General features: G+C 43.4%; 1 protein-coding gene and 1 long non-coding RNA gene across 2 annotated transcripts; one reads left to right on the top strand and one right to left on the bottom strand.

The window, feature by feature from the left end:
* The first annotated feature begins 1310 nt into the window (after window positions 1-1310).
* Window positions 1311-20400, top strand: LOC116924919 (adhesion G protein-coupled receptor L2). The gene is made up of 10 exons (XM_032931518.2): window positions 1311-2062; window positions 3205-3368; window positions 12918-13116; window positions 13623-13729; window positions 13947-14504; window positions 15487-17420; window positions 17545-17648; window positions 17734-18109; window positions 18255-18422; window positions 18509-20400. The coding sequence occupies exons 2-10, from the start codon at window positions 3254-3256 to the stop codon at window positions 19655-19657; spliced, it is 4710 nt and encodes a 1569-aa protein (XP_032787409.2). The 5' UTR covers window positions 1311-2062; window positions 3205-3253; the 3' UTR covers window positions 19658-20400.
* A 188-nt stretch (window positions 20401-20588) lies between these two features.
* Window positions 20589-21384, bottom strand: LOC116924920. The gene is made up of 2 exons (XR_004395248.2): window positions 20955-21384; window positions 20589-20895 (listed from the first exon to the last, which is right to left on the bottom strand). It is a non-coding gene; the product is annotated as an uncharacterized LOC116924920 (long non-coding RNA).
* Between the last annotated feature and the right edge of the window lie 2 nt (window positions 21385-21386).

Raw genomic sequence — 21386 nt, 5'->3', positions numbered from 1 at the left:
GAAGAATTGTGTGCAACCCTAGTACTCCTGCTCATTGTCCTACTTACGACTCCGTACGCCAAAAGTTTCTGATGATTACTTACTACTCTGCAGCTACGCCTTTTTAGAACACACTCATCATCGTACTTGACCGAGTTGCGTGTAAAACAATGGCAGTCAGAGGCAGCAGTAAAGCTCTTGTACATCTATATCCACTTGGTGATGAATAGAGGCTCTTTTCAAAAAGCATTTTCGATTTCAGCTGACGATGCATCCGACCACGAGAAAATCTTTTCTCAACGACACACACGCGTCACGTTTGTCTGAATTCGTCGTGCCCTTTTTTTTTCTTCTTTTGCCTCAATCACACAATGCAGACTTCTTTTTCTTCTATTGAGTGCCAAAGAGTGTGTGTGTGTCGAATCGATCAGTCTCTCTTCTTTTTTTTTCCCCTCTGTAAATGACGTTAAATTTGTGAGCAAATCATTTTCGTTTGTCTTGGGATTTGGTGACTTGAAATACTTAATTGGGTGCGGTCCCTCTGGTGGATCAATTCCACGATTCTCTTGCACGCAAAATAAATAGATGACTATCAAACATTTTTCGTTTTTCATCAATGTCGCAACGGGTCACGATTTCACCATCGGTTTGTTTTCTCGATACCATCAGATTTCGAACATTTCGAGTTGTTTCTGTCGTCTGCATTTCCCTTTGTGTAGTACCAAACGTAGACTAAAAGTACCCGGTACAGACAGTGACGAAATGTGTTTCATTGCTGGTAATCGTGATTTCTCTCGACAGTTTATTTTGGTCGTTGACACACACGAGAATTACGTTGCCGATTTACGATGCATCGAGATGATTTCGCACTTCTTTTGCAACGTTTTTGGCGACAATTCGCTTTTAATGGCCGCGTAAATTGGTAAATGCTCGTCTGCGTTGGACACGACGATCGAAAGAAAAAAGATGTCGAACAATGCAGTCATTCAACAATTGAAGAAGTTTACCTTGGACGATTGCCCAATCTCGAACACACGAAGAAAGGAACACAAAAATGTCGTCGACACGAACGTCATCACGAAAAATGTATTTTTATTTTTTTTTTTTGGTTTAAATTCTTGCTTGAATTTTGTTTGTTTCATCTACCCCTGCAAACGAAAAGGAAAAAAACAAAAATCGGTCTACATGCTTGGACAAGACTGCCCGTAGGCAACTAGCGGATTGGATTGGATTTGACGGCGGACAGAGAGAAGCGGTTCGCGGCCATTTTGGAAAAGCTCTTTGCTTCTTGCCTGTGGGCTTAAGGGGGGGAGGGAGAGAGAGAAAGGGGCCACTTGCTTGGTTCTCCCCGGCTTTGCCAGTACGCCCTTCAGTTTCCAGTCGGACGTCAACGGTGCAGGAGCTCCGCGTTGCTCTCCCGTTCCATTTTCCCCCGCAAAAAAAAAAGTTTCGTGTGGTTCGTAGTGTGTGTGTTTTTTTTCCCCCGTCGAAGCCGACGCGCGCCACCTAACCTCTAAAGTTTTCGCATCTGAAAAAGTAAATTTCAAATCATCGACGTGTGTAAAATCAGAGAGAGAGAGAAACGTTTTAGAGTTTCGAATTAGTTTTAGCCAAGGAAAGACGACGAGTTTGTGAAGTGAGAAAGAAACACAAACGAGGAAAAGAAACGGACGCCATTGTTGGTTAGAGCTGTGGTGTTTGAGAGAACGCGGCCCGAGGGTTTGTTCTTTCCTTCTCGAGCCGAGAGGGCGAAAGATAAAAAAGAAGTGGAAGAAAGAATTCTTCTTCTCAACAAGTGCGTGTGGTGAGTGTGTTTGGTGCGTGTGTGTTACTCCAGCCGTTGAAGGATTAAACCGAAAACGAAACACAAAGAGACTTGAAAAAAAAATATATATATTTGTTTCACGAGGAAAAACAGAGAAGTGGATTAAAAAGAATCACTCGAAAATGCAGTGGTGATTTTTTTTTCTCCTTTTTTTCCTCCACTTCTTCGATCACATTCCAAAAAAAAGATCTAAACCTAAAAAAGAAACAAATCTTGACTGGAAAACAAAGTCATCGTCATCGACACTGGACTCGGCAGGTAACAACAACAACAAAAAATCTTTTTCTTTTGTGAATCATCAAAAAATGTTTGAGAAAATGGGTTGGCCGTGCCGACATTGCCGCCCTTTTATCATATATTTTGATCGATGATGATCAACTGGTAGTACATAGTATCACACACACAACAACTTTGACTTGGACACCCAATTTGCATTGGCCAATGACTTTGGTTTTGTTTCTCCTTCTTTTTTTGGACCGTTTTATTTTCTCTGGAAAATATATGTTTTATGAGCCAGCTGGTCGGCAAGAAATTTGAATAAACATAACAAATTCCTGATTTAACAAAAAAAAAAAAAACTCTCGAAGCGGCGATGCCATTTCGGACGCCCTTAAGGTTTTTGACACTTTTGGATTCGTCATCACTTTGTCGAAAAAAACAACAACGTGGAACGTCACAAAATGATTTTAACAGCCAAGAAGAAAAAAAAATTGTGTTTTCGTGAGAGACGAATGGGGGAGTGGCAGTTCAGTAATTACAAACCTCGTAGTCTCTTCAGTCACCGCTTTTGGTAGAAGAAAATCATCTTTTCTTTCAACCTCAATTTGGCTTCTCACCCCAATGTTCTTAATTTTCTGGCTTTTTCCACCCCCCCCCCCCCTTGAAAACGAAAATATATTTTTTGAGTGGGGGTAAAGAAAAACACAAAACAAAAAGTTGATTGGATCTTTCCTGTCCATTCAATTATTTTTACTCTCTTCCGTAAAATGTTTTGCGGGTGTTTTTTCTCTTCTTCCTCCATCAACCACCACCGTTCGTGATGATGACTATACTTTGAGGGTTTTTCTTCTTTCACGTTTTTTTACGACGCTTTGTCTGTTTAATGCTCTCCGGTTTTTTAAGAGCGAAAGAAAGGGCTAAGAGAAAAGCCAATAAAAAAAAGGAAAAGAGGAACATTTTTACAGTTTCGGTGTATTTGAACGACATTTGGTCCCAACAAAAGAGAAAACACATACACACAAACTACTAATCAGCAGAGCTTTTATTTATGTGTTTGAAAAGATGAACTAGGCCTCCCTATGCAATTAGTTTCGAAAATGTTTGAACAAAAAGATGATTTTGTTGTTGTTGTTGTTGTCCATCACGGCGTATTATTAACGTATATTTTCTCTCTGTTACAGGAAGGATTATTTGATTTGACGAGGGGAAGGAGACAAGAAAGAGAACGTCATGGCGCTCTTGTCTCGCTGTGGTTGGTGGTTTTCATCATCCTCGTCGATATTATTATTCGTCTGGACTTTGATTGTCTGCCTAAGTCTGACGGCTCAAGCTCGTGCTCCCGCCGGTAAGTTTTTTAAAAAATATATTTCGACTTCTCTCACTCGCCCTTTATACACACACACCCCAACTTCCATATCCGTAGCTCTAAGCTTCTATTCGGCTCCAGCACAATAGTTTGTCAACGACGATCCTCTGTGTGTGTGTCTCACCCCATCTCAAACTTTTCTCTCTTAATGAGCTCTATATCTAATAGGAGACTTTACGTCTCTTCTTGTTCTCTCAAAAGTTTCTTTTGTCATTGTTCCACACAGCCTCTCTCTCTCTCTCTCTCTCTCTTTCGGCTCACCCAAAATTGAAATACCCAACCAGCCTCCATTGATTGGCTCAATAGAAATCGCTTTTAAAAGAAGAAATCCCTTTTAATTACCCTCCTTTTTTAGGCATGTCTCCTTAATATTCAACTCTCCCAATAAAAATTGTGGTTTCTATTCCAACAACTTTTTACGACATTGGTAGAGAAAAAAACAAGACTTTGTTTTCAGATAGCGAGCATTTCCCCCCGCCAAACAAATCCCGAATCGCTGGAACTCGGATGGTTGTATCAAATGTGGGGGGATATTTCATCGATGCCAGTCCAATAACTCTTTTTTTTTTTTTTTTTTCGATTTCTTTTTCGTCTGAACGGAAATGATAAGGAACGATCGATTGATGAAGAAAAGAAAAAAAAAACTTTTTTTTTGTTTGGTGTTGTGTGTGGGTCTTTTCCTGTAAATTTACGATTATCGATGCCGCCTTCAAGAAGAAACAAAACAAAAACGTCTTCTTGGTTAAAAAAAAAAAAGAAAAAAGAGAGACACATCCATCTCCTTATCTCGTTGTATTTTCGGTCTGCTGTGTCCACGTGACATTCCACGGAGAAAAAGAGAGTCAGTGCCTCTGTCACAGTCGGGTTGTTGGTCGACAGACTTTGGGAGGGATTTATGTCTTTTGGCGTGTGTGACGACTGCCTTGTTTCTTGGATCTTTGGACCTTTTCTTCTTCTCCCTCCGCCCCGAACACACACGACAATATCCAGGTTGTAAAAACGTCTCCCTCCTCTTTTCGAAAAAGAAAAAAAAAAAACCTTGAAAGGAATGCGTGTTCCTTTTTGGATCCCTCACTAAAAGAAAATCAACGACACATACAGCAACCAGATCTCTCTCACTTAAATAAGGGCATACATCGACGATACAACAGCCTTTTTTTTAAACAATTTTTCTTTATTGATTTTTAAGGTTGTTTCTTTCTTTGAGGGGGGACCTGTGCAACAAGGAGACTTGATCCTTATGACCTTCTTTTTATTGCTCCCTTTTTTTTTTTTTGCTGTCTTCCGGGGGTCCAGTTGTGGAGGAGGTCTACCATTGACCAGGGGAGGTAGAAAAACAACTGTATCGTTTTTGGGTGTAGGGGGACACATCACGCTTATTTTTTTTTTTTGTTTGGAAAAATAAGAAGTTTGACCACGCGCGGTAGTTCCGGTTGTCCAATTCTTTCCAATGACGAAATTTGTGGATGACTCCTGTTGGTGTTGGGTGTAACCGCCCCTCATAATGACCAAGGAAAAGACACACAAAGCTTTTAAAATTACTTTCCATCCTGTTTTCGTATCGCGGGAGGCCATCGGTCGCCTTAATCAGTGTGCCAAGTCCCAGCTGGATGTCCTTTCTGAAAAAGAAGAAACGAAACGTGTCAAGCTTGAAGCGAAAAGGATGGGTTGGCAGGGTGTTGATTGAAAAATTCCTGATGATCTACTGCCAAAGTTTTCGAGACTGTGTAGCAGCCGACTGGAGAACAGGCCAAAGCTACCGTGTACAAATGGCGTATTTATTTTTCGTTGGTGAACAAAAAGAAGAGTGGGCGAGTCGTGTGTGAGTAATGGATCCGTCGTGAGCCCTCTTCTTTTCCTTCTTTCTGCCTCACTTGATGTTCACGGTCAATTTGGTTCTTTTCTGCTTGAGGATTCACACCTGTCCCCCCACCCACCCCCCTCTGTCTGGATAAGAAAAAGGGAGGACACCGTTCCGTGGCAGATGGACAAGGGATTCAGCCAATCTATCCACACATATTTTCAAAGAACAGACACGTTTTTCGTTCAATTTCAAGCTTTTTCGATACTTTCCTATTGTCAACTTTGATATCGAATGACGCTACCCGTCCCCGTCCCCCCCACTCGTGTTTCTCTGGGTGTCTACTCGATGATTGTTTTTTTTCTTTCTCTCTTTTTAGCTTAAACACGTCTGCTCGTCCTTCTTCTTCTATGTATACATTATATGTGTGCTCGTGTTTGTTGACACAATCATTCCCTCTACCCCAAACCTTTTTTTTTTTTTCTTTTTCTCGTTATTGTTTCCATCTCACCCGACGTCGTCGTCGATATAGACTTTCTAGAATCAACATTGGCGAGAAGGATAAATAAATACAGGAGAAAAAAGATCTGGTGGAGGGGGGTACACGAGAGTCGTGTTTGTGTGAGGGGGGGGTAGTGGGTGAATCCCGTCACCAACAGAAGAAGAAAACTGGTACTAGATGGCCTCTAGAGCCTTGAGGGAGGGGGTGTTGTGTAGTCGAAGTTGCTCATTACTTTTATATCACAGGGGTAGCCGACCGTCTAAATCCCCCCCTTTCGTCCTCCATGTCTCACTACGACGCCGTTTGGGCCCGTCGTCGATTATTAATGTTTGTGTCTGTATTGAACGGGATATAGAAAAGTAAAGGGGGTTGAGTAAAAAAAAAAAATGGGAACTCTTTAAGGACGGGTGGGGTTGTCGTTTGGATCGATCCCGAAAATAATCCCCCAGCTTTTAATAGCCCAGTGTGTGTATGTGTGTGCCATTTAGAGTTTCTCTTCTTTTTAATAATATCCAACATATCCCTCGAGAAATGAAGGAAAGAAAAGATTTTTTTTCTCTCTCCTTCCTTTTTGTGTATTTTTCCCCAAGTCGATCGATTTTTTTCTTCTTTTCCCTTTTTCTTTTTTTTTTTTTTGAAAAGAGTTGGTTGCTGATGGAGGGAATATGAGGGACATGCTAAAGACGAGCAACACACGGAGGAACGATTTTCTCTCTTCAGTTGTGAGGACGAAAAAAAAAAAAAGACGACACAACAACACACTAGAAAAGAAAAGAACAGAAAAAAAAATGGATACTTTGACCCTCCGCCAGTTTTATGGCAATAAACACATCCATCTCTGTCACACACATACACACACACACACACACAGTGCCCAAGCCTCAGCAGAGAGGCCCAAGCCAGACAGTCCTCTCTCTCTTTCTCTCTCCTTTTGTTGTGTGTGTGTAGTGTGTCCAAAAAGGACGTTATAAGGGTAGAAGAAAAGAGAGTCTGGAATGCAGCAAACACAACCTCTCCCCTCTTTTTCATCTTCTTCCGAACTGGCTGTGTGAAGCGCCCAGTTTTCTTTTTCTTTTTCTTTTTTCGCCTTGCCAGCTCTAGTTTCAGAGCCCTCTAGCGGCTGGATGCGTGTTCAGACTGTTGTTGTTGTTGTCAGCGGAGCAACTGTAGTGCGCGGACTGGCTGTACCCCCGGCCCGTCCGTGTCGATTAATAGCCAAAGCGAAGAGAACGACGAAAGAAAAGGGAGAGTTTGGCGGAGTGTAACCGTGACGGATGCGCGGATCTATTGTGTATTCGTCTTGTACAGAGAGCGGCGTCCGGCAGCCCCCTCAAGCCGGCGTAGGGAGAATAAAGCTGAGCTATAAGGGGCTATTCGATTAGATTGTTGTTATGTACACATGGCGACTGAAGGGTTTCTTTCTTCTTTTTCTAATATGATGTGGATTGTAGGGGAGAACGAAGGGGACGGGGGGTGGGGGAGGGGATATCCATTAAGATCCAGTGGGGTTCGTCTCACATTTTCAATCAATCTGCCTCTTGGTCGAAATGTCTTTTATACGTTCACGTCTATTGCATTAGTTTGGTGTACCAGTCGCGAATAATAATAATCAAAGGCTAGAAAATATGCCCAATCAAGTGCGCAATCCTCTTTTGTTGCCTTCCCGTCTCCCTTTTGTGTGTGCGTTTCGTTTTTGTTTTTTTGTGCTTTTTTTACAAGTCGAGAGAGATCTGTGTGTCGCAAATAGAGTTTTGTTCTCGCTGTCGTCGTCTTCGTCGTCGTTGGGAAATGGAAAACAAATTAAAAATAGATTGTGTCATCCCTCCGTCTCCTCATCGTACACAGAGATTTCCTCCCCTTTTGTCTCCCTTTAAATAATAAAAAAAAAAAAAACATTCCGCCGTCAAAAGAACTTTTTTTCTGGCTGGTTGACTTGACATTCTTTTTTTTTTTTTTTTTTAGTTTTCTGTTGTGTATGTGCGTTCATCTTTTGCTGTAAATGGGCGAAGAAAACAAAAACGAAATCTGTTTCGTTCAGAAAGACACAAAGATGTTGGCTTGTCGTCTGCGCATGGTTGCCCATGCTCTTTCACCCCTTTGGCTGAATTCCTTTTTTCTTTTTCTAAACGAGGAAAACGACATAATTCGAATTCTTTGAAACGACTCTTTCCTTTCATTTTTTTTTTTTTGTTTTTGTCGGTGGCTTGTTTTGTTCTACGCCTCTAAGAATAGCATTTGACGAGATGAAATCAAAGTTTCTACTCGGAACGCAGAAGCGATGAAGATTTCGTCTCGTTCGATCTACTGTTGCCATAGCAACTGGCGTCTTTCCTATTACTACTGCCATTACGACTCGATCGCGTCTCCTCTCCCCCCTCCCCTTTGCACTACCCCCGAATCGATACGACGCAGACAGGACGCAGTCGAATAAAGAGTCTCTCCTTCTCTTTCACAACGGGATACAATTTGTGGATGTATTTCTTTCTCGTTATAGCAGACGAGTCTCAACTCTTTTTTTTTTTTTTTCTTTTTTTTTTCCTTCCTTCCTTCTTTTCTTTCTTGTTGCGATATTTACATTTTTTGGGGGTTAAAGAAAAAAGCAAAAGAAATCTTCTGGAGTGGAGGTGAGATGCTGAGATTTTTCTACCCAGGGGTTTGTGGAGCTCCTCACTGTGACGTCCATTTGATGATGAACTCTGAACCCTGGAAAAGAAATCCTTCGCATCTTCTTTCTTTTACCTTTTATTTTTATTTTTTTAAATATTTCTACCTTTTCTTGATGTGTGTCTTCTCTTTTTCTCACCTTTTGGGACGGTGCTCCGCTGCGAGACCCAAACGGTTCTAGTAGTTTGAAGACGTGGGGAGAGGCTCCTCTTAATGTGTGTGTGTGTGTGTGTGTGGGAAGATTTTTTCTTTCCCCTGAACACAAAGAATTTCTTTTCACAAAATGGCCCAAAAGAAAGAATTAAAAAAAAACAATATCAAGGATTTATTCTTTTTTCTTTAACGTTCATTCGGGTTGTAGATGCGTATTTTCGTGTGACAAGCGAATAGCAGCAGAGATCCGCAATGTTACGTGTCTTTTTTTCTTAATCCCGACATGTCACGACGACTCCCGTTACTTCGCGTACACGACTTGTTGTGTATGCTGATAGTAGCCATTGATTCTGTTGGCGAGTCTCTTTCCCCCCCTAGATTTCTTTGTATATTTAAATGGAAATCAGAAGAAAAAGGAGATAAGATCTGGGGCCTCAAGAGGGGGAAAGAGAAATCCCAGGCGGTTATTGGAGGGGGGTTGAGAGATGTCAAAAAGTCTCTTCCCACCAACGATATTCTTCCTCTCCCCCCACCTATATGTTTACCTGTAGAAGAAAAGAGCCGACTCGAGTCCGAGAAATTGAGGTAGCCGTCGTATTTTCTTTTTCTAGCTCTTTTGCATGTTTCCCTTTTCGATTTTTTTTTTTTGCTTTTTCCATGGGAAAGAAGAAAATTCTTTATAGTCGTTTGATAGGGATTTGGGGGAAGAAGAAGAAGAAAAAAAAAAAAGGAACATAAAAATATTATGTATTAAAGAACGAGGAAAAAGAAAGGATGAAAATGGCCTTTTGCTTAATACCCTGTAATAATGATTATCTATCGCCTAGACAGAGGAAGAGCGAGGCTGTTCATTTCACGCGCGTGATGTTAATGAAGTCATTAGTTAGTCCTCTTTTTTGTTTTGCTTCGTGTGAGAAAGAGTGAGAGAGAGAGAAAAGTCGGCATGAAAAACATAAAGAGTCGATTTGCATCCCACCATCCAAATCGATATGCACTCGTACAAGTACACAATGCGCCGTCGCCATGCTCGATGTTCTTTTGTTTCTGTCCGGAGGAAGAAGAAGAAGAAAAGTACACGTTTTATTTCCCCCAACACGCAACACCAAATTCACACAGAAAAAAAACAAAAAACAAAAAACAAAAAGAAGGACGTGAATGTGTTGTCTTCCCTCTCGCCCGCTAAATTAAAGTTGAAGTTTTGAAACAAGACGATTGAATGTGAGATTCCGTTAGGAACGTCTTTGGTGGCAAGCAAAACTTTTCTCTCGCTCGTTCATTTCGCGTGACTCGCTCGGGCGAACAACAAGAGGAATGAAAACACACTCGAATACAATTTTAAAAAGAAAAAAACGTTTGACCTACAAAGTAGACGACGATGTATGGCATCCGGCGACTGACACTAAAATTGTCTCTTTTTTTTTTTCGTTGTTGTTGTTGTTGTTGAGAAGGTTTCGTTTCAATTTTTTCTATTCAAGTGTCTTGTATTCCTGTCGCTTATTTTTCTTGTTGAGGTCAAAATGCCAAACCGATGACGACCACCACACTCTAACGGGGCATGTGACAACAACAACAACATTTTTAAAATAAAATTCTTTATCATTTGAGGGGGGAGGTTGGGAGGCTTTGAAATAAAGTGAGCGAGAGAGAAAATGTCTTTTTGAATCAGACCTTTAATCGAACGGACAGTTTAAAAAGAAAGAAAAAGGAGAAATATTTAATATTACGGGGATGGAAAAGTAAATGATGGGGCACGACTTGCAAGAGCAAAAGAAACTTTGTTGGAGGATCAAAAATGGCGGCTCTATAGACGGGCAGGGAGGAAACCCTGGGAGGTCTAAGAACCCGCCTCCTTTTACATGTTATTTTATTTCATTCTTTTCGTATGGGAGGGAAAAGAGGCGGTGTGTTGGAGAATCACGGGGATAAAAAAAAAATGAAAGGGGAAAGAAGGAAGAGTTCTCATCTTTTATTTTATTTTTTTATTTTTTTTTTGTTCAACATTTTTTCGGAACAAGAAAAAGAATATCTGGTCGAGCGCGTTAACGTCATCCGATCATCCTTTTTTCTTCTTCTTACCTGTGGAGTTGCTCCGTTGGGTTTTTTCGATTCCAAGTTTTTTTTTTTTTCTTCATCTTCGATATTTTTAAATATTTTTAAATGGTTGATCGAGTGAGGCGCCACTGATTACATAAATTTCGAATTTTTTTAAGAACAAAATTGGGGGAGAGAGAGAAAAGTGGAGAATTTATTTTTATCGTTTTTCTTGCTGGCAGAGAAAAGTCACGCTGGACCGTGACTTTGAATCGTTTTTCAGCGAGGGGGAATAAAAACAGTTGACACATGTAAGAAAATGGCTGCACGCAAAGGAGAAAATCAAATAAGAAATGAAAATTGCCGTGTAAGTCTCTCTCTCTCTCTTGTCTTTTATTTTATTGCTTTTTATAGCGCAATAACAACTGGATAAGGAAGAAAAGGGAATAAAGCCGGGCCCGAAAGGTGCGAATTGTGACACGCCCATCTACACAAAAGAGCCACACACCTTGTGTACGTGTGCAACGTGAAATTAGCATACGTCTTCTTCTTCTTCTTCTTTCTATTTTTCATTGGCAAGCGAATAGGAAGGCAGCCAAGCGAAATCTGCCGTTATTTCTTTGGAGCATCATTTGCGGATGGATGATGTTTTCTCGTGTGACGGTGACAAAACCCGTTCGCAAACTCGTTGATAGTTCTTTATAAGAAAACGAGAAAAGAAAAAAAAAACAAAAACAAAGGAGCAGAGTGTGTCCGTTCTCACACGAAATAGACACCCGTCTCACGTCTGTTTGACTTTAACCTTCCGCAAGACACACACTTTGTACATAGGGGGCAATAGTTGTAGCAGTGGATTATATTATACAACTGCTTCTCTCGTTTTACGATTTCCTTTTGTTTGCGTCTGTGTCACAGACGCACGAAACAAAAAGCCCTTTTTGTTGTTTTTATTTCTAAACGTAATATATTTTTTAAAAAATGAAGAAGAAGAAGAAGACAAATAGTTTGGCGGCTTTAGACCATCATCATTCGTATCACGCTCGGGTTATCAAACTGAGAATAAAGGGAGGAGGGAGGAACGACTTGACTTTGAATTGTCGGCTAGTCTTTTGATATACAAATGTATAACTTTTTTTTTTATTTTCTCCCTTGAAAGAAGAAGAAGAAGAAGAGGAGAAAAATTCAATGATTTGATGGATCGCTCTAGCGTGCGCCCTTGTATCTTCAGGCGCCGCTCTCTCTCTCTCTGGGAAAGAAAAAAAAAAGGTGAAAAAAATGAAAAACAAAAATATGAAAGAAGAAAAAGCCTTTGGCTATTTTCGGCAATCACAGCGCGGGGTTGGGTGGTAGGAAGAACTCGGGTTTTGTCTACGGCCTCGATGGCACGCAATTCGGGAGCGCTGTAAGCCTGGGCCGACTGTGGAAGAGTAGTCAATTACTTGATTGATGTTTTCAAATGGAAAATAGGAAAAGAAAAGCGCGAGAAATAGTTGAGTGAAGTGAGGGGGGGGGGGTGACTGAAAAACGTACAACAATTGTAATAAGTATAATGACAAGTGTTTCAATGCCGGATCTCTCCTTCTCTCTGTACTGTTGTTGTTGTTGCCTATGTGATGATGATGATGATGATGATGGGTCGGCACGAAGGGCGATGATGACAGCCCTTGCATATGCCGCCGATGGTTAAGATCAGACCCGCCCCAAAACTGTTGCGCGCTCATCATCATCTTTTTATTTTATTTTTTTTTCTCTTTAAAGGAGGGATTTCTGATCGAAAGAAAGAAAAAAAAATGAATTTTAATTTTTATTTTATTTTATTTTTGGTTCTAAATTTGACACTTGATCGGCTTTGTAATAGGAAAACTCGCCTACACCGCCACCACAAGGTCCGTAGACCTTGGGTCTTTTGGGGGGTAAAACATCATCTCCGTTTGGGGGACGTGTTATTCTTTTATTCCCTCCCCCCTGAAAAATAAAAATCAAATTCGACACAGCTGGGGGTCGAACTGTTTTTTTCTTCTCCCTTTTAATATATATATATGTATTTTTTTTTATTAGATAACTTTTCTTTGTAAAAGGGCAGTCTATCTCAACGGGCGGTAAGGTCCCCCTATTTTTTTTTTCTTCTTCTTCTTTCAGAATACTCGGAAAACTTTTCTTGTTCGCTTCTTTTCTCTAACCGTGTCGTCGTAATTCGTGTTTCCCTCCCTGCTGGCCGTCCATCCGGCCACACACACAAAATTCACAGCCGCCAAATGAATATTTTTTTTTTTAATTTTAAATCTCCCTCCTCCATTAAAAAAAAATAATAAAAACTAAGAACTCGTTCGTTTCATGACATCCGTTTCTTTTGTTTGAAAAAAAAAAAATGCAACAGGTGACCAGAGAAAATACCGGACGGCGTACGCGTGTGAGGGTTCCATGTTGACGCTGTCGTGCAGCGAAAACAACGAGGTGATCAACCTCCTGCGCGCCAACTACGGCCGCTTTTCCATCACCATCTGCAACGAGCACGGCGACACGGACTGGTCCGTCAACTGCATGTCGCATCGCTCCCTACGCGCCCTGCACTCCAAGTGAGTTGGATCTCTTTTTATTTCTTTTTTGTTTTTCTTTTATTTGATTTGATTTTTTAAATGCTTTGACGCCTTTTGCTGTTCTTTTCCAATCTGATGGAGAGAAAGAGAAGAAAAAAAATGCAGTAAAAAGGCAGCCGTGACCAAGAAAAAGAGAGAACCGGTTCTTTTGTGCGTGTGTGTGTGTGTGTGTGAGTGACTTTGGTTGAGAAGAAGAGAGTCGTGTTGGGTTCTTCGACCTTCTTCATTTTTTTTTTTTCCATTTGCCCCCAGAGGCGAGACATGTTGAAGAGGAGGAGGAGGAGAGAGAAAGAGAAAGAGAGGAAGGATGATGATAATCAAAAAAAGAAAGAAAAAACAAAAAAAAAATTGTACTCCGTGCAAAGCTCTCTTGGCACGGCAGCCAGATCTAATCACGACCGGCATTGTGTGTTATTTATTTCTAAACCTTTTATTTACCATTTTCTCTCTCTCTTTTTTTTTTTTTATCTCATGATTATGCACAGATGCAATCAGCAGACTAATTGCAGCATTCTGGCCAGCACCAACGTCTTTGGAGATCCGTGCCCAGGCACGCTCAAGTACCTTGAAGCTCACTATCAATGCGTTCCAGGTAGGTTTGCTGGCCCCTTCTATTGTTGTTGTTGTTGTTGTTGTTGTTCTTATTACAAGACACCAATTTACCAAAAGCAGTCAATCGACGTATTTTTTGGCGGGTGTAGGTGTAGGCTATTCAAATGGCCATCATTGTCTAATGAATTTCTCTTTTTTTTTTTTTTTCTTTTTCTATTATTATAATTTATTTTTCTTTTTTGCATCCCATTTTAAAGCGACGCCCACATCTTCGACGGCAAGGCCCAGACCTCCTTGGTTTAGTTCGGTTGGCCCGTCCATCTGGAACACGTTGGGATTGCAGAACGCAACCGTGTCGACGACGACTACATCCAATCCGGTGGTGCTGTCGACGTCTACCGAACAAGCCGACGTAGGGGCCGTGCTGGTCAATAACTCTACGTCGCAATCGTCGACTACGGCCATTTTGGAACAAAGCAACGGCACGTCCACCACCGCCGCTACACTGACGACGAGTTCGACAACTGGCAAGCCGTCAACCACCACCACGACATCGACGACGACTCCACTGCCCAATTTGTTGGTGGAATTGACGGAAGTGACGGTCCTCGTTCCAGATTTCCCTGGACGTCGGCCCCAATCGTCGTCGTCATCGTCCACTCCGCTGCCGCCGAGCACTTCGACGTTGTCCGTTTCGGGTGTCGAAGACGATCAAGATCTCGTTGGACTGGACGACGTCGTCGTTGCCGTTGACAAAGAAAATGGAGAAGATCAAAATGGCGATCTTATTACCACTCCCGGTTCCAGTACGACCGGTAAGCTTGTTGCCGCCATCTTTGTTGTTGCTGAGAAATTCGTTTCTCTTTCTTTGTTCTTCGCGCTTCCTTTGGGGTACAACATTTAAATAGAAAAAAATAAAAATAAAAATAAAATAAAAGGATAAGAAGTTTTCGTGACGAGAGGGCGTGTTCCAGTACACCTATTATGATTCTATTCTGATTAGTTGCCTCCCCATTTGTGGATGAAAAACACCGCCACCTTAGATTGTTCGCCTGCGCATTTCGTTTTTCATTTTTTTTTTTTTTAAGTTTCAAATTTTGTTTTTCCTTTTCTTCCACAACGCCGGCGCGCGCGCGTAGATAACAATAATTGCATTTTTTTTTTCTCTTTCGAGTGAGAAATAGAAAGAGAGAGAGAGGTCTTTGATTCATTCGGCAGACAGCAGCAGCAGCTCTTTATACCGAACCATATTGGGACTGATGCGCATTTTCTTCTTTTTTCTTTTTCATTTCTTTTTACTCGCTCTTTCTCTCTCTTTGGCTCTATCTTTTTTTTTTTTTTTTCTATGGTGTCTCTCTGTGTGTATGCCTACGAGTGTCTGCCGTGAGTGTGTGTCCGGCTGATGTCAGACACACATATACAGAAGTAGAAAAGAAAAAAGAAAAAAAGGAACAGGGGCGGCGAAGGGAAATAAAAGAAGAAGAACGTGTCACGGTTCATGGCGATGGCGTGAATAGAATCGGTCGCAAGGAATAAAAAAAGAAGGGGGGGGTGACACACTCGGGACAAGAGCCTCGAGTTATGAACCTACACACAGAAAGAAAAAGAAAGAAAAAATGAAATGAAATAAAATAAATAAATAAAAACGGAGGGGGAGACTGGGAAAAGATCTCGTAGAACCGTCGCGTTTCTCAGCAAGACACAATGGCACCTCGTTCATAAAAATGTACAAGATTTAACGAACAACTTTATTTAACATGTCTTTCCTTTGTGTTCCATTTCACGAAATAAAAACAGCTGCCAGCAGTTCGAGACCGAAAAGCTCGCCGGACAACAAATCACAGCGGCCACCTGGTGGCGTTGATCATAACATGTACTGCCAGCCGGCCGTTACGCGAGGATTGTACTGGAACTGGACCCGAAGTGGCGACCACGTCGTTCAACCTTGCCCCGGAGGTGCGACGGGTTACGCCAGATGGTTCTGTTCGGCCGGACAAGGACCCGCCGCGTGGTATCCATCGTCACCCGATCTCAGCGAATGCAAATCCGTCTGGTTGACGAGCCTGGATTCGCGCATCGGCGAGGGCGACTCGATCATTTCCATCGCCAACGATTTGGCGCAAGTGACGCATTCCAAAACCCTTTACGGCGGCGATATGATGGCCGCCGCCCGTCTCCTCCGGCAAATGGCTCTCAAGATGGCTGCCGATCTGCAGGCATTCCCCGATTGGCGACAGCGTGAAGCCATCGTCACGGAACTCGTGCAGAGCGTCGTCAGAGCCGGTTCCAGTTTGCTGGGCTCGGCCCAGTCGTTGGCGTGGAGAGATCTCGGTCTCACCACTCCACCGGTCGGAGCAGGAGCAGCAGCACTACCGCCGCCGCCGCCACCATCACCACCGTCATCATTATCATCCTCATCGACCACCCTCAATTCCGCATCATCTTCTTCGTCTGCGGATGCCGACGACATGGCCAGCGATCCGCATTATTACGCTACGCAGCAAAGAGATCAGCACGCCCGAACGACGGCCACCGCCCTGCTGACGGGCCTCGAGGAGAATGCCTTTCTGTTGGCCAACACCATCTCGCGGCAGAAATCCGTTTTCCAGTCGTTTGACAATATCCTCATGTCGGTCAGGGTGCTCGACATGAGGAACATCAACGAGCTGTCATTTCCGTCGGCCGAAGAACTCCAAGTCTGGAAGTCCAAGGAGGATTGGATCACCCTTCCGGCCGAGGCTCTGCTGGAAAACAGCGACAATGGTCTTGTTCGCGTCGTTCTTTTCGCCTACGAGCACATGGAAGATATCCTGAGCCCGGCCAGCATGAACCATCAGCAACATAATCATCATCATTCGCACCGCGATCAGCCAACCGCGACGGGCGGTTCCGTTTCGTCCCCCAACCGCCAACAACAACAACAACAGCAGCAGCAGCAGAAGTTTGGCCATTATTCGGAGCAGTACAATGCCACCCGCATCGTCAACTCTCGAGTGATTTCCGCTTCGCTCGGCAAGGGCCGTCACATCCAGCTCCCGCAGCCGGTGACGATCCGCTTCCAGCATCTGAGACAAGACAATGTGTCCAATCCGACGTGCGTCTTTTGGGATTACACTGTCAGCGGATGGTCGGACGAAGGCTGCCGGGTGCTGGCCACCAACCGCACGCACACCCAATGCCGCTGCGATCATTTGACCAACTTCGCTGTGCTGATGGATCTGCATTCGACTCCGCTGACGTCGCTGCACCAACGAGCGTTGGCCACCATCACGTACATCGGTTGCGGCATTTCCATCGTCTGCCTGGCCATGGCCGTCGCCATTTTCACCCTGTGTCACAGCCAACTGAAATCGGACCGCAACACGATCCACAAGAATCTCTGCCTGTGTCTTTTGCTGGCCGAAATTGTTTTCCTGTCGGGCATCAACGCCACGCACGACAGGATCGTGTGCGGCCTCGTTGCTGGCCTCTTGCATTTCTTCTTCCTCTGCGCCTTCATGTGGATGCTGTTGGAAGGATTCCAGCTGTACGTCATGCTGGTGGAGGTGTTCGAGTCGGACAAATCGCGCGTCAAATGGTATTACCTCTGCGGCTATGGAGTGCCCGTTTTGATCGTGGCCGTCTCTTCGATTGTCGACCCCTTTAGCTACGGCACCCCCGATTTCTGTTGGCTAAGAGCCGACAATTATTTCATCTTTAGCTTTGTCGGGCCCGTCATTCTCATTCTAGCCGTAAGTCATGACTTGATTAAATTTTGTACACTTTTCAGAGTTTTTAATTAACTTTTCCTTCATTTTTTTGTTTTTTTTTTTTCTTTTCTTTTCCCCTTTTTGTTACGTTTCCGACGGATAACAGGCCAATTTCGTCTTTTTGGGACTTGCTATTTGGGTCATGTATCGCCACCAGACCACATCAGCTGTCATGAAGAGTAAAGAGCAATCCCGTCTGACAAACGCCAGGTACATTTCATTTTACAAAAAAAATCTTCCACTTTGTTAACGTCACTCATTCGATTTTTTTTTTCCCCACTCTCAAAATGAACAGGGTTTGGATCCGTGGATCATTCATTTTGGTGTTCCTCTTGGGTTTGACGTGGACATTTGGTTTGCTTTACTTGAGCGAATCGACCGTGGCCATGGCCTACGTCTTCACCATCTTGAACAGTTTCCAGGGCTTCTTCATCTTCTTCTTTCACTGCTTCCAAGACGAGCAAGTGCGCAAAAACGTCTTTAAAGCCCTCCATCGACACGGATGCCTCCCATCTAGCTGCTTGTCCGGCCTGAGCGGATCTTCGTCCAATACGTCGGGAACGTCACCCAGTGCCGGAGGCAAAGACAATCAGACCATTTTCTATGGCTCGTCAGGTGCCACGTCGGCGGGCGCCACGCTGACAGCCAGCGACGCTCTGACCACAGCCACTGTAAGTTAACGTTGAATGATTTGGATTGGCTGATGGATTACTTGTCCGCCCTTTTTTTTTTTTCCCCTTACAATATTCAAAACTAGTAAGAGAGACGTGAATGATTAATCGTTTGTTTCTTTTTTGTTCTTTCTGGTAAATGCAGTACATGCCGCAACCGTGGAGGGGACCGACCGACGTTACTTTGGTGACGCCCCAGATCAGCAACAACAACAGCAGCATGAGGCTGAACAACACCAAAAACAGCCAATTGCGATCCAGCACTCGCACCTTGAAACAGCAGCCAATGGCCAACTCCCCTCACGAACTAGAGGTAATTCATCCCATTTTTCATCCGAGCATTAATGGTTTGACGTGTGGTTAACTAATGTGTCGATTTCTCGCTTTGTTTTTCGTTAGAATGGATCGTACAAATCGTACGGACGTGATTCTGGCAATGGCAGCTCCGAACAAGATGATTCTTCTCCCCGTCAGCAACAACTTCGCGCCCAGCAGCCGCTAGTTCAGCAACAAGTCCAATTGCAGCAACAACAACAGGCATTGATTCAGCAACAGCAACAGCAGCAGCAGCAGCAGCAACAACAACAACAACAACAGCAGCAAGCGAATGGAAGCATGAACCGACCTCGTGGAAACAACTACCCCCATCCGGTTCCCAATCCGGCTCTGGCTGAAGGTGCCGCCATGGACGCTCAACTGATTGCCCAATTCCGAGACAACACGCGCACCTCCCCGCTCCGTTTGGCCCATCACCACCAACAACATTTGAGGGGCTCCAACAAGCGCAGCCGCTCCGCTTCGCCGTGGAACCACACCTACATGGAGATTGACCTGAGACGAGCTGGAGGTGCCCGCAAAACGTTGGCCGAAGAAACGGAAGAAGAGGAAAGCGGAATGGTTTCTGATCCTGTTTACGAGGAGATTGAACGCAACGCTGGATGTGGCGGTGGCGATCTCTGCCCGTGCAGCAACAACCAACAACATCAGTTGCAACGAGGCCCGGCCGTTTTGCACTACCAGCAGGCGTCGGATCTAAGCGACGAAGATCGTCGCCAGAACAGCAGCGACGTCAGCCGCCAATCGTCTCGATCTTATGGCGACAGTCGGCCATTGATTCCCCTCCAGCAGCAGCAGCACCATCATCACAATCACGGCCATCATCACCACCAGTTGAGCAGCCAAAGCCAACCGGGCGGCGGGACTCACGATCTTCTGACCACCATCAGCTGCGCCTTCAATTCGCCCCATTTGAGGACCAAGCACCGGCATCCGAGTTTGAACCAGTTTGACACCGCCGCTCAACATTCGCATCCGCCGCCCATCCACATGGGGTTTGAAGGGGCGCCGCATTTCGACGCGGATCGCTACAGCCAGCGACCGGGCCAGCAGCCGCACTCGAACATGTACCCGTACGAACAAGAGACGGGCCTGACTGCCCTCAGTTTGATGAACGGTGAGCGCATTTTTGTGGCCAGCGGGGCTGTGCTGGAGCAGCAACGGAGTCCTGCGATCCAACAGCGGCCCACCCTCCCCTTCACCGAATGCTGAACATGTTTGCAAAAAGGCGAAGACGGTGAAAAGAAGAGAAGAAAATGATGATCAGAATTAGAGGAAGAGGATGTTTGCCATGACCAGAGATGATTCCCCTGGAAAAGAAAATTTCTCATCATGTGATATAAACTTTGCGCATGTAAATAATCAGAGGCAAAGAGGAGAATTTCTCATTTTTTTTTTTTTTCTTTCATTTTCTGCTGGAGAAAGGGAAAGAAACAAAGAAAAAACAAGATTTATATTTAAACAAGTGTGTCATTGTCGTTGTCTCCCGTTTCCCCTGAATGTCCTGAGTTGATCGGCGTGTTTTTTTAGTCAAATTATATATATATATATATATATATACACACACACACAACAAAAAAAGAAAAAAAAACAAAAAAAACAGAATATATCATCCCTCGTCTCCCTAAATCCTCTCCCCTCCAATTGACTTGATTATTCCGTGTTATAATTGTGTCTACTCCCGTTTACTCCAATTGTGTCGATGAAGAAAATATTTAACAACAAATCATTTAACTAAGACGACCCTGCCAACTTGTACTGTTTTCGTGTATAATGTCGATTGCGACGTGCCTGTGTCTATGTTTTGGTGGGCGCTGTTCGGCTTTGATAAATATGGCGGATTTTTTTTTTTTTTTCTGTTTGTTTTGTTCTTTTTTTGTACAAAATTCAAAAATTCCTGATAATTTGTTTGTTTCTTTTGTGTTTGACAAATACACAACTTGGTCTGAACTGTATTTTCACGCAGCTGCGGTGGATCGCTATTTTTTCTTTCGTTAAATGCGTCACTGCCTCCGCAAGCAATTGGCAAGTAGAAAAGACGAAAAAGGAAAGTCGGTACCGTAAAAAAAACACCCTAGAAAAAATAGAGGATCTTGCTGTACCGCTGATAGCATAATGGAAATACATCCGCCTGAGGAAAAAATTGGTATTCGGGTATATTAGATATTGGTATTCAGAAAGGCAGGTGATCAGGGTCCTGACTTCGATGTTCCGAGCCAGCAAATTTACAGGCAACGAAAGGGAAGTCCAAGGAAGTCAAAGGCCAATGGGGGTTACTTGCTGGCAACACAACATAACATATGCTGCACTTATCAAACTGGCAGTGACACAAGATGATGACAGGGCAAAGAGTAGTAGAATGAACAGTAATATTCCAATCCAAAGAATTCAAATTGTTGACCTTCCTCCAGGGTCAGCATCCTTTGCACTTTAAGTTTCACAGGCAAGATCTTATAATAGCAGAATCATGCCAATTGGTATATTAATGGCAAAAATACAATTGGTATACCTCTCAATGAGCAACAAAATAGCACGATGGAATGCTAAGGTCACGGGTTGTTAACAGGGCAATCTATGAGTGTTTGAATTTGGCAGTTTGCATAGCCTGCATAGATCACAAGACTGTTACACAAAATCTGATCCAATTGATATGTTTCACTTCCAAAACATAAACAAGGATGTAAACACTTGGTAGTAGTTAGTTTCATATAACTTTCCATTGGAATATAACACATTTAACAAAAACTTTCGAACAGAGGTTTCACTAGTCACACCGAGTCACACGTTATCACAAAACAAATTTCCTGATAGGGATTCTATCAAAACTCTTTGCTATATAGCCCCAACATTTCCCCCACCCTTCTAGTTTCCCCAACTCTTCTAGAACGAGCAGTGGACCGTCATTTTTATGAGATTTTACCCCATAGATGGCGCTAATGAC

This window comes from Daphnia magna, linkage group LG6, assembly GCF_020631705.1.
Source record: "Daphnia magna isolate NIES linkage group LG6, ASM2063170v1.1, whole genome shotgun sequence".
Classification (NCBI taxonomy): Eukaryota; Metazoa; Arthropoda; class Branchiopoda; order Diplostraca; family Daphniidae; genus Daphnia; species Daphnia magna.
This window is presented reverse-complemented; position numbering and strand designations above follow the sequence as displayed.